Below are 13,547 nucleotides of genomic sequence, written 5' to 3' on the forward strand. Positions count from 1 at the left end.
GAGGGTATTTAAAAATTTTTAAGCTTAGTGCAAATGCTTATTACTCCTTGTAAATTCCCCAGTGTTCTTGAATATGTTCCTTTTCTGAACTTTTATGTATGTTTTATTGGAAAAAAATTTTCTTCTGTTTTAAAAAATCTGTTTTCGTAAAGTCTAGGATGCATGTCAGTTTTAGATGACATTCCTACTCATAGGTATCAAGAATGCTAAAATTACATAGCTACTTTATATTTTCATCCCAATTTTTTGTTGGTCAGATTAGAGTTTCAGGTAAGGCAAAGTATACTAAAGTTCTATGACTGGAAAGAGTGTGTGCAAGTTTTTGAATGTTATGCCATAGAGATTATTTAGAGGGGGTTGTTTTGATGATAAAGAAAGTTTATAACCAGTATTTTTACTGTTTATTTTAAAATGTATATTCCTAAAGTACTTGGAAACATTTTTGATGTTAAATATTTACTTAAAATTTGTCCAATTTTTAAAAAACTTTTTTGTGGTTCAGTGATGAACTAAGGACATTTATGCATCTTGAATTTTTTTCTAGAATTAGATACATTGTTTAAAATATTTTGCATGTTTTTCAGTTGAGAATGATAGCAATTATGCCAATTAAAATGATTTTCTTTGTGAATGATAAATAATATTTTATTTTTCTCCATAATAAAAGAAAAGCTCAGTGCCCTTTGAGAATATAACATTTAGTTTTGATTTAGCGTTTAATAGGCGGTATAGTTCCTGGCTTTTGGTTTAGCCTTGTGCTCTTTATTCTTTAGCTGATTTGCTAATTACTATTGAAAAACCCTCTAAAATTTCACTGGGGAAATGCAGATGTACATTCAGATTCTAAATACTTGAGAGGCAGCCAAGAACTGAGTGCATGCAAACACATTCTGAGTTTTACATAATTTTTTATATAATTACTTTTAATTTCCAGAAACTTCTTCCTTCGTTATCAGTACATAGATCCCTTCTCTGTCAGCAAAAATGGAATGGTTAAAATGTTATGATTCTTTCAAATAAATCAAAATAATGAAATACAGAATTTATATGATAGGTGAAAGAGAAAGGGACATAAAAGATGGAGGGGAATATGGGATAATATTAATTGCATAATTTTTATTGAAATGAAAAACATTGCATAGAGGTACAGAATCATAAATATACAATACAACAAATCATCACAAAGGGAACACACCTGTATAAGTGCCTGTATAAGTACCACTCAGGTCAAGAGAACAAGAATCGCCAGACTCCAGAAGGTCTTCGCATGCCCCAATGCATCACCTTCTCCCAGCTATTCTCCTAAACTAACAGATGTCCTGATTTCTAACACTTCATATTTCACTTTCTTATTGTAAACGTTATTTAAGTAGAATAATGCAGCACACATGACTTATTTTTTCAATATTGTTTGAGAGATTGAGAAATTCATCCATGTTGTTGTATGTATGGTGGTTCAGTCACTAAGTTGGGTCCCACTCTTGTGACCCCATGGACTGTAGCCCGCCAGGCTCCTCTGTCCATGGGATTCTCCAGGCAAGAATACTGGAGTGGGTTGCCATTCCGTTCTCCAGTTGTTGTATGTAGCATTGGTTTATTTCCTTTGTTGTACAGTATTCTGTTGTATGAGCTTCCCTGGTGGCTCAGATGGTGAGGAATTCACCTGCAATGTGGGGCATCTGGGTTTGATCCCTGGTTTGGGAAGATCCCCTGGAGAACAGAATGGCTGCCCATGCCAGTAGAATTGCCTGGAGAATAATATTAGATAAATACAATTTATTTCTCCATTCTACTTTAGATAAACCTTTGGCTTCTTAACAGTTTGGGATTAGTGCAAACAGTTCAGCTGTTTTTGCTTGTCTATTAGAGCATGTTTGCGTATCTTTCAATTGAGTATATACCTAGGATTGAAATATCTAGTTAACAGGATATATTATGTTCAAATTTAGTAGGTAGTGCCAAGTTCATTTACAAAGAGATTGTATTAATTTGTGTGTCTGTCAGCACTATAGGAGGATTCTACTTATTCCATATCCTAACACTAAAATTGTCAGTTGTTAAAATTTTAGCTATCTTGATAAGTATGTATTGGTTATCTTAAATTTGCTTTTCTCTGATAACTAATAAAAGTTAGAAACTTTTCTTATATTTATTAACTACTGTGACATTCTGTTCATACCTTTGCTCAGATTTAAATTGGAATGTTTATCGTTTTCTTATTGAGGTATAAAAGTTTTTTTATATCTGATATTTGAACTCTTGTATTATTTCTATTAATAATTGTCTGAGCATTCTTTGGCATTGCCTTTCTTTCATATTGGAATGAAAACTGACCTTTTCCAGTCCTATGGCCACTGCCGAGTTTTCCAAATTTGCTGGCATACTGAGGGCAGCACTTTAACTGCATCATCTTTTAAGATTTGAAATAGCTCAGCTGGAATTCCATCATCTCCACTAGCTTTGTTTGTAGTAATGCTTTTAAGGCCCACTTGACTTCACTCTGTAGGATGTCCAGCTCTAGGTGAGTGGTCGCACCATCATGGTTATCCAGATCATTAAGACCTTTTTTGTACAATTCTGCTGTGTATTCTTGTCACCTCTTCTTAATATCTTCTGCTTCTGTTAGGACTATACTGTTTCTGTCCTTTATTGTGCCCATCTTTGCATGAAATGTTCCCTTGCTATCTCTCATTTTCTTGAAGAGATCTCTAGTTTTTCCCAATCTATTGTTTTCCTCTGTTTCTTAGCATTGTTCAGTTAAGAAGGCTTTCTTATCTCTCCTTCCTATTCTTTGGAACTCTGCATTTAGATGGGTGTATCTTTCATTTTATCCTTTGCCTTTTACTTCTCTTCTTTCCTCAGCTTATTTGTAAAGTCTCCTCAGACAACCATTTTGCCTTGTTGCATTTCTTTTTCTTGGGGATGGTTTTGATCACCACCTTCTGTGCAATGTTACGAACCTCTGTCCATAGCTCTGTCCATATCACCATAGAGCAACTTCAAGTTTGCCTTTCGGCTTGTGGATTGTAGGTTCTCTGTGAACTAGACCAAGATTTTGTCCCTCTTTGTTGTTGTAGCAAAGTGCATACAATGGGGCTCAGTAAGCAAGAGGTAAATAAAGTCAACAGTGAGGAGAAAGTTGCCAGTGCTTATGATCTGTGACCACAGGAAGCACAGGGTGTCAAAAGTAGTAGTGAGTTTGTGGTTTAGTGGAGCTTATATTTATCAAGTCTTTGGGCCTTTTTTTCTGTAAAAAGATCTAAAAAAAAAATTGGCTTCCTTACTCAGATAAAATCCTAGCATTTTTCTGAGTCGGTTTCAACCCCCACAACCCCCACCAAAGCATCTTGCCACGTGTCAGTGTGAAGTCTGTAGACTTTTAAGGTGTCTGTTCCAGAGGCTACATTGGCAACCTTTAGCCCCTTGTTGTGAGAGTGGGCTCCACTGAATATAACAAGAATGTTTCAAAAATTAATAACAGAAAATAGTTTCTTTTTAACTTTAACTGTATCGTAAGAGAAAATATCCCTCCACCGCTCACCCCAACCCTCGCCTCCAGTCCATCAAGCTTTTTAAACCAGGTTCTCTGGCAGCTAATGAATAATAGAGACAAAATGTAGTTCTTTTCCTCCCTGGTGGAATACTGCATTATTTGTTATTCATGAGTTCTTGATTTCCTGGAAGATTGTTTGATGAAATAGGTGGGTGATATACTCTGTCATTGCCTAGAGGCCTTTTAGATTTCCCCTGTTTGAGTGTTTTCCTTTTGTTTTAATAAACTGCTGATAGTTGTAGAGAAGAATCACTGGATGTTAGGATAATTAGCGTGTTTTAATACCAAGTCCCCTTAATCCCACTTGGAAATTACCAGATTCAACATTTTACAGTATTTCTTCATAAGTTTCATAGAAGGAGTGAAATACAAATAAATGTTGCTGGCTTTTTAAAATAATCTAGAAAACCCAGGTGGCACTAGTGGTAAAGAACCCACCTGCTAATGAAGGAGACATAAGAGATTCGGGTTCGATCCCTGGGTTGGGAAAATCCCCTGGAGGAGGGCATGGCAACCCACTCCGGTATTCTTGCCTGGAGAATCACCATGGACAGACGAGCCTGGGGGTCTATCGTCCGTAGGGTCACACAGAGTTGGACACGACTGAAGCGACTTAGCATACATACATAGAAAACCCAGTTACTATTTTGTCTTGCCAGGGTCAAGCCTTTCATCTTTCTTTATGCTTCTCTGGTCTTGCCTTCTACTTTTTCAGTAACGCTCAGGTGGGGCTAGTGGTGAAGAATCTGCCTGCCAATCCAGGAGACATAGGTTTGATCGATCCCTGGGTTGGGAAGAGCCACTGAAGTAGGAAATGCAACCCACTCCAGTATTCTTGCTTAGAAAATCCTATGGACAGAAGAGCATGGAAGTCTACAATCCATCGGGTTGCAGAGAGTTGGACATGACTGAGTGCAGTAAATTCATTATAGCAGGAACCCTTTTTGGAATTAGATGTGTCTTCTGTCAAAGCAGAGTAGAGCCATGTTTTTGCCACTAAAGAGAAAGAAGTGACAATCTGGACTGCCATGAACTCCCTGGTTTCCATTGCTTGGCTTGCTGGGTTTAGTTTGGGACTAAGCACCTGTGAACTGATCTGATGACTCTCCTTAGACCCAGACCTATTTTCAGGAATTCAAGTAGAGAAGAGTTACTCTACTTATATGCCCTGAGATGAAGATTTGTTTTCTAAGATCTGAGCTTTGGGGACTCTTCTTTGGGAAGGGAAAGGCTTATTTTTTTGTTTGTAACAGGTGTAGGAATTAACCACATTTCCTAAGATACTTTTTGTATATGCATTTAAAAATTAATAATTTTCACAGACTTGAAACTTAATGATTCAGCAAACCAATCCATTTTTGAATATTGCTTGAAAACAAGCAATAAAATAAAGTTCTTGAAATGAAGTACATTCCAAAGTGACCAGACAGTAGCATCCGTTCATGGGAGAGTAGTTATTATTCTCTTTGGAGCCAGGCTCCTGGGGTTGAATCCTGGCTGTGCCGGTTAAAGCTTTGGGCGTTACCTTAGCAGTTGTTGCCTTAATTTTCTCATTGTTAAAATGGAGATAATGATAAAACTGATGTAGGATTAAATGTGTTAATACTTATACATTGCTTAGAACAGGACCTGGAGTAAATATAAAGTACTTACTATTATTTACTCTCACTTTGTTATGTGTTATCTTGTGTATTCTTGGCTTTCTATGTTTGATGATCTAGTTTCCATGTATTCACGCAATTAAAACATAATATAGGAAGGAAGAGACACTTCTAGAAGTAAGTCTATATTTTGCAATTAAAGTATGATTACAAAATTAAGAAGGAAAAAGAAAATGTAAAAACTAAGCAAAGGAACTCAAATAGTACAGCAGTCTGGGCTATTTAGTATATGAGAAAATAGCCATAAACCTTTAATGGCTCCAGAGGGCATTAGTGTATTTCAGCATAGTTCATTCAGTACCTATTGTTCAAAGTAATGATTCTGACTCATTAAGGAAATGTTAAATTCTGTTCATGATGTTCAGTTCAGAGAAGCCAGAAAGTGTTTCACATTTTAGGAAGATTCTAAAACAAAGTAAAATAAATTAAAAGGTATTTAAAGATTTCTAGAGGATTTTGAATTATATAAATTTTATTGTATTTGCATTTTTGCCTCCTTTCAGTCCAAATTAATCTTCAGAATGATATGTAAATGTGATCCTTAGGCAGAAGCATTGTTTCCATTAAATGCCAAACAATACTTCCCCTGTACGTATCTGATTTTAGCCTTCATTTTAGCTGTTTCCCTGCTCTTTGGTACCTCTATACAAAATCTTCATGACTGTCAAGGTGGCCAGATTTTGCTCTGCAATTATGTTTAACCAGGTGTTTAGGTGAATTATATTGTTTGTTTAGTTGCTAAGTCGTGTCCAACTCTTTTGAAACACTGTGGACTGAAGCCTGCAAGGCTCCTCTGTCCGTGGGATTCTCCAGGCAAGAATATGGGAGTGGGTTGCCATTTCTTTCGCCACAGATGGATTATATGTCATGGCAGTTATGTGTTGTAGTATGCCTTGCAGTCTTTATATACTTGTTGTTGAGGGAGAAAGACTATTTTGCTCTAAACTCTTAAAAACTTTTTTTAAATTGTGGTAAAAATACATAGAGGCTTCCCTGGTAGCTCAGCTGGTAAAGAATCTGCCCGCAGTGCAGGAGACCCTGGTTCAATTCCTGGGTCTGGAAGATCTCCTAGAGAAGGGATAGGCTACCCACTCCAGTATTCCTGGGCTTCCCTGGAGGCTCAGATGTTAAAGAATCCACCTGCAATGCCCATTAAACAGCTTCTCATTTTTCTCTTCCTTTAGTCCCTGGAAACCACCATTTCACTTTATTTTTCTGTTAATTTAATCACTTTAGGTATCACATAGAAGCATACAGTATTTGTGTTTTCTGAGACTGGCTTGTTTCAGTGAGAATAAAGTACTCAAGTTCATTCATGTTGTAGCACATGACAGGATTTTCTTTATTTTAAAGACTAAATAATAATTCCATTGCCTGTATATCCACATTTTATTTACTTATCCATTAATGAACATTTGAGTTGCTTCCACCTCTTGACAGCTGTGAATAATGCTCCAGTGAACATGGGTATTTGAATATCTTTTCAAGACTCTGCTTTCAGTCTTTTAGATATATACCCAGAAGTGTGATTATTGAATCATATGGCAATTTTTTTTTTGGTTATTGAGTTCTCTATATCAACCCCTCATTGGATATATGATTTATAGATATCATCTCCCATTTAGTAGGTTGCCTTTTAATTTTGATGACAGTTTCCTTCTCTGAACAGAAGCCTTTTAATTTGGTGTAGATTCATTTGTTTATTTTTACTTTTGTTTCCCTTGTTTTGGGAGTCAGATATACAAAAATATTATAGATGTCCAGGAGATTGCCACCTATGTTTTATTTTAGGAGTTTCTGATTTCAAATATTACATTCAATTCTTTAAGCCATTTTGAATTAAGTTTTGTAAGTGGTGTAGGGTAGTGGTCTAGTTTTATTCTTTTGTGCAGTAGCAGTCTAGCTTTCATGACACCATTTATTGAAGAGACTATCCTTTACTCATTGTATCTTCTGATTTCTTTGTCATAAATTAGTTGACCAAAACATGTGTGGGTTTGTATCTGTGCTTTCTATTCTGTTTCATTGATTTTTGTGTCTGTTTTTATGTCAATACCATACTGTTTTGACTACTATAGTTTTGTGGTATAGTATCATGTTATCTGCAAATAGTGATAGTTTTATAATTTCCCTTACAATTTTGATGCATCTTATTTATTTTTCTCAGCTAATTTCTGTGGCTGGAAATTCCAATACTATGTTGATGAAAGTGGGGAGAGTGGGTATCCTGCCTTGTTCATGATCTGAAAGGAAAAGTTTTTCCTATTCACCATTGAGTGTGATATTAGCTGTGTATTTGTTGTTTGTCATATGTGATCTTTATTGTTTTGAGATATATCCCTTCTACACCTATTTTGTTGAGTCTTTTTTTTTCTATCATAAGTAGATATTGAATTTTGTCAAATGCATTTTCTGCATTTATTGAGATGATCTTATGATTTGTTGTTGTTAATGTGAATCATTCTGATTGATCTGCAGATGTTGAATCACTCTTGCATTTGTGAAATCAATTCCACTGATCATGGTGTGTGATCCTTTTAATGTATTATTGAATTTGGTTTGCTAATATTTTGTTGAGAATTTTTGGTTATGTGTTCATCAGAGATATTGGCCTATGTTTTCTTTTGTTGTGTTATCCTTGTCTGGTTTTGGTACTCGTGTAATTCTGGCCTCATAAAGTGAGTTTGGGAGTGTTCCTTTCTCTCCAGTTTTTTGCATAGATTATTAGATCTTCATTAAAACTTTGGTAGAATTCACCAATGAAGCTGTCTTGTCCTATACTTTTGCTTGTGGGGAGGTTTTTGATTACTGATTAAGTGTCCTTGCTGGTAGTCAGGCTATGCCACCATCTTAGATCCCCTTTCCTTTGGATATCATTTCCTTTTTTTTTTATTTTAATTTTTCCATTTCTTTCAGCAGTATTTTTCAGTTTATAAAATTTTTACCTCCTTGGTTATTTAAAGTGCATTTAAAGTACACTAAATACATTTGGTTATTTTGTTGTTGTTCACTTGCTCGTTGTTTCCTACTCTTTGCGACCTCATGGACTGTAGCATGCCAGGCTTCCCTGTCTTTCACCAGCTCCAGAGTTTGCTCAAATTCAGGTCCACTGAGTTGATGATGCCATCCAATCATCTTGTCCTCTGTTGCCCGCTTTTCCTCCCACCCTCACTCTTTCCCAGCATCAGGGTCTTTTCCAGTGAGTCGGCTCTTCGCATCAGGTGGCCAAAGTATTGAAGCTTCAGCTTCAGCATCAGTCCTTTCAATGAATATTCAAGGTTGATTTCCTTTAGGATTGATGGGTTTGACCTCCTTGCAGTCCAAGGGACTCCCAAAAGTCTTCTCCAAAACCACAGATCAAAAGCACCAATTTTTCAGCACTCAGCCTTCTTTATGGTCCAACTCTCACATCCATACATGAATACTGGAAAAACCATAGCTTTGACTATACAGACCTTTGTTGGCAAAGAATATATATATACACTACTCTATTCTTGGTATCTAAGAGTTTGTTTACCTGGATATACCTTGGCTAGATGAATGTTTAGTAAATGTAACTCACAAATTCCATGTTAGTTATGCACTTAGTTTCACAATCTACTTAGCTAAATAACGATACCTCACTGAACTGGTCTTCTTGGTGTCTTTTGCTTCTTCCTTTCTGCCTAACATTTTAACCTTGGAGTGTCATGAGTCGTCACTTTGAATCTATTTCCTTCACTGCCCATAGGCACTCCCTTACTGCTCTAGCTTTATCTGACCTCATGGCTTTGTCTATCATCTTTATGTGAATGATCACAAATTATACAGTCCAGACATCTCTCCTAAACTCCATACTACTTCATCAGACTGCTTATTTGATGTGGAGAGTTAAATTTCAAATAGACGTTTCACATTTGACATTTGAAAAAGTGAGCTTTGTGCTCTCTTCTCCGTATTGATTCTACCTGTAGCCTTTCCTAGCTCCTTGATGACAGCTCCATTCTTAAGGTTGCTCAAGCCAAAAACCTGGGAGTCATTCATTCTCCCCTTCCTATTTCAGCTTTTAAGACATCTTGGTAGTTCTGCCTTCTTAAAACTGTACCTGAATTTGACTCAATGATTGTTCTTGCAAGTTAAAAAAATAAGGCTCAGAGAAATTATGAGAACAGCCCCAAATACACATAACTAGTAAGTCAGAATTCAAATATATATTTTCTGGCTGACCACAAATAATAGATTCTCTTCTTCTACTGGTGCTTCTCCTAAGTAACTGTTATAATTGCCTTTTTACTTGTATAATTCAAAACTAAGGTCTGATCTGCTCTATCACTGGATCTTTATAAGTAAAATGTGTTATTGCACTTAGGTCCTGGAGAAATTCTCTACACACAGGATAATTCTTTCATAAGTACTTGCCAACTCAGTTGACTTGACTGGTGCTTACCTGTCCTTGTATTTCAGTTCAGTTCAGTTCAGTTGCTCAATCATGTCCAACTCTTTGCAACCCCATGAACTGCAGTATGCCAGGCCTTCCTGTCCATCAACAACTCCCACAGTCCACCCAAACCCATGTTCATTGAGTCGGTGATGCCATCCAACCATCTCATCCTCTGTTGTCCCCTTCTCCTCCTGCCCTCAATCATTCCCAGCATCAGGGTCTTTTCAAATGAGTCAGCTCTTCACATCAGGTGGCCAAAGTATTGGAGTTTCAGCTTCAACATCAGTCCTTCCAGTGAACACCCAGGACAGATCTCCTTTAGGATGGACTGATTGGATCTCCTTGCAGTCCAAGGGACTTTCAAGAGTCTTCTCCAACACCACAGTTCAAAAGCATCAATTCTTCAGCGCTCAGTTTTCTTTATAGTCCAACACTCACATCCGTATATGACTACTGGAAAAACCATAGCCTTGACTAGACGGACCTTTGTTGGCAAAGTAATGTCTCTGCTTTTTAATATGCTGTCTAAGTTGGTCATAACTTTCCTTCCAAAGAGCAAGTGTCTTTTAATTTCATGGCTGCAATCACCATCCACAGTGATTTTGGAGCCCCCCAAAAATAAAGTCAGCCAGTGTTTCCCCATCTATTTGCCATGAAGTGATGGGACCGGATGCCATGATCTTAGTTTTCTGTATGTTGAGCTTTAAGCCAACTTATGTTTAGCTCTGGATTAAGAACTGTGTTTTCAGTTACAAGATATAATTGGATCAAAGTATATGTTGGGTGAAAAAAGAAAGGGTAATAATGAAATAAAATAGTCAAATTATTTTAGAAAGCTTTTTTCCCGAAGATTTTCTTGCTATAACCTGTGAATTTAGAGCATGTATTAGCTCCTGCTACCTTACTGATTGTTTGTTAGAGTTTTTAAGATATGCAATATTTATTTTGTTACTAATCATTAGAACTTAGATTGAGGGATTATTATTTTGATAATTTGAAATTTTCTCTCAAGGGCCTCTGTATTAAAGGGACACTTTATAACTTTTACATTTACTAAATTCCGAGCTCCTCTAATAGATTATAATTGGCAAAAAGGCAAAAGGTTGGGATATAGGTAGACAGATACCAGAGAAGAAATTTCAATGTTGATCAAATTCTAGAAACACCTTGTTTTACTGGTAAATTGTATTTTAACAGAAGCTGTTCCCTCCTTATGTACTTGAATGTAGCATAAGTGAAATATATTAAACTGAATTTTGGTAGGGTTCAGTGATATCTTTGAAAGAAGCCAATATTAAGCTTTTGGGAGATATCCATTATGTCCCCTGGTATGACATATTTGGAAAGCCAGTCATTGTTTTTTGTCATGTTTAGGTACATGTTGAACATTTGTCTGTGAAACAGATTTTAGGTAAAGAGTGCTTCAGGTCATTAATTTATCTTTTTTTCCTTTTCTAATTTGCACTTTAAAGTTTACTTGTTTTGTTAGTCCATCAGTTTGTATTTCTTTCCGCAAGGAAGAAGTTTGATGACTATTTAATTCATAAGGGCAGTTTCCACGTCTTAAATTCTATATATCTGTCTGTCCATCTACCTACCTACCTACCTTTGTGTTGGTGGAAATATGTAGCATGGAATCACTTAAAAATATTCTTACAGGCTTAGGAAATTTGTTTTAAAGCAATAAGATGATATTTGAGGTATTAAAAAAACTGTGTCTAATTACTTCCTCTGGCAACCAAATGAGTTAAAGATATATGGCAACTGCAGCTGTAATAGCATATATTTAGAAAGAAAATTCAGTTTGCTGCTTCTAAAAAAATGTCTGTTGGCAAACAAACCTAAAATAAAAGTTCAAAAGTGAGATTTTATTTCAGGAAAATGTGATCGCTCTGTTACCATTTGCAATGATGGATATCTGTGGGTCTTTATACAGTGAAATAACCTATGATCAACGGTACTGCTGTCTTTTCTTCTTCATAGTGTATGCCGATTAAAGGCCTAGGATTCGTGCTTGGAGCTTATCAGTGTATTTGCAAAGCAGGATTCTATCATCCTCGAGACTTCTCATTCAACAACTTTCAGAGTAAGTGCCCTTTGGTCCTGTTCATATATGTACATACACATAATATCTGTCATAATTAATTATTCAGATTTTCTTTTAACCTTGTTGAAGTTAGATGATTAAATCCCCACTGGTTTGGCCTTCTTTCATCACTTAAGGAGTTTTTGCTTTCGTGTGTCATCTCGAATCCTCTGGCATATCATGAAAAATGTGTTTGTTTTAGGTATGTTTTCATTTTCAATACACTTTAAATGCCTGAAAATACTGTTGCTGCTTGGTGAGACCAGTTAGAATTCAGTTATTGCGAGCTGTTGCTGCAGAAAGTTCCTAAAACTAATTTTGCTAGTTTGCTTAATTTATTTATGTATCAATTTGTTTTTATGTTAGGTGTCTGTGCTACATGAAGAATTACCGCAGAGTTATTAACTTAAGGCAACACAGTCTTATTATCACACAGTTTTAATTGGGTAGCTTTTCATTCAGCTATTAAGTGGCTCCTCTGCCCAGGGTCTCACTGAACCAGAATCAAGGTGTCGCCTGCAATATGATCTGATCTGAAGCTCAGAGACTCCTTCCAAGTTCACTCACTTTACTGGCAGAATTCGGTTCCTTGCACCTGTGTGTGTGAGGTCCCTATTTTATTGGTAGATGCCAGTCTGGGCTTACTCTCAGCTTCTAGAAGCCTCCTCAAGGTCAAGTCATGTGGCCCTTACTTTTCAAAGCTACCAAGAAAACCTCCCCCGTTCCTAATCCTGTTCATATGGAGTCTCATACAGTGTAATCATTCTGTTAAGTCCTGGGAGTGTTATCATGTCTCTCTGCCATGTAATGTAAACCTAATCAAAGGAAAGACTATCCCATCATATTTACAGGTCCACCTGCATTCAAGGGGAGGTGATGATATAGGGCTTATACAGGCAGACCTCATTTTATTGTGCTTTGCTGTATCACACATCAAAGATACTGTGCTTTTTTTTTTTTTACCAATTAAGATTTGTGGCAACCCTGTGTTGTCAGATGATGGTTAACACTTTTTAAGCAATAAAGCATTTTTTTTTTATTAAAGTGTATATATTGTTTTAAACATAATGCTATTGTACACTTAATAGACTTCAAGATGGTCTAAACATGACTTTTATATGTACTGGGAAACCAAAACTTTGATGTGACCCACTTTGTTGTGATTTTACTGTGTTGCAGTGGTCTAGAACCAAACTCATAATATCTTTGAGGTATGCAGGTACTTTAGAATCAAGCTTACCTGGTTGTTTTCATCTTACTCTAGAAGTTGTCAAAGTTGCTATTTGAATACTGATTTCTTTTTTCACATCAGCATGTAGCCAGCTATTGGGTTTAATAATTAACAAAGAGAGTATGGAAAAATGAGGTGGTTTTATGGAAAGTTAGGGTTTGGAGTTGCTAGAACCAAGGTACAGGATTAGTTTAGATAGTCATCCATAAATCTTTGTCAGCCTCATTATTGGTCTGAATAGGAATTTGCATCTCTGCCGGGTGTAGTTCAAAGGATACATGGGATTCAAACCTGAGTGTCTTCCTCTGGGAAACTTCGCAGATGTTTATAGATTTTTTTTTTCTTGGTTTTTCTCTTGGAAAGTACTGTTCTTCATCTTGAGACAGCTTCCACTTAACTTCTAGGTTCTGGAAGTGAGTAACATTTTGCTCTCTCATAAGTCATATGATTCACAAGGTTCAACCCATGTTCTGAATAATGGTTGTTGTAGGCATAATTCTAAGATGGCCCCCCAAATTCTGTTCCCACAAGTGTTGTACAATCCCCGCCCCTTAGGTGTGGGTGGCACCTGTGAATATAAGATGAACTCACCCCCT

The 13,547-nt window shown here is 36.5% G+C and overlaps 1 protein-coding gene across 1 annotated transcript in view; it reads left to right on the plus strand.

Annotated features, from left to right (window-relative positions):
* The window catches only part of GPR158 (G protein-coupled receptor 158), a 294,063-nt gene that overhangs the window by 138,123 nt on the left and 142,393 nt on the right, over positions 1 to 13,547 (plus strand). The window contains exon 3 of the mRNA XM_020911658.2: positions 11,618 to 11,720. Within this exon, the coding sequence (XP_020767317.2) occupies positions 11,618 to 11,720 (103 nt within the window). The remainder of the gene's footprint in view (positions 1 to 11,617; positions 11,721 to 13,547) is intronic.

The sequence above is a fragment of the Odocoileus virginianus genome, chromosome 9 (genome assembly GCF_023699985.2).
Source record: "Odocoileus virginianus isolate 20LAN1187 ecotype Illinois chromosome 9, Ovbor_1.2, whole genome shotgun sequence".
NCBI lineage: Eukaryota > Metazoa > Chordata > Mammalia > Artiodactyla > Cervidae > Odocoileus > Odocoileus virginianus.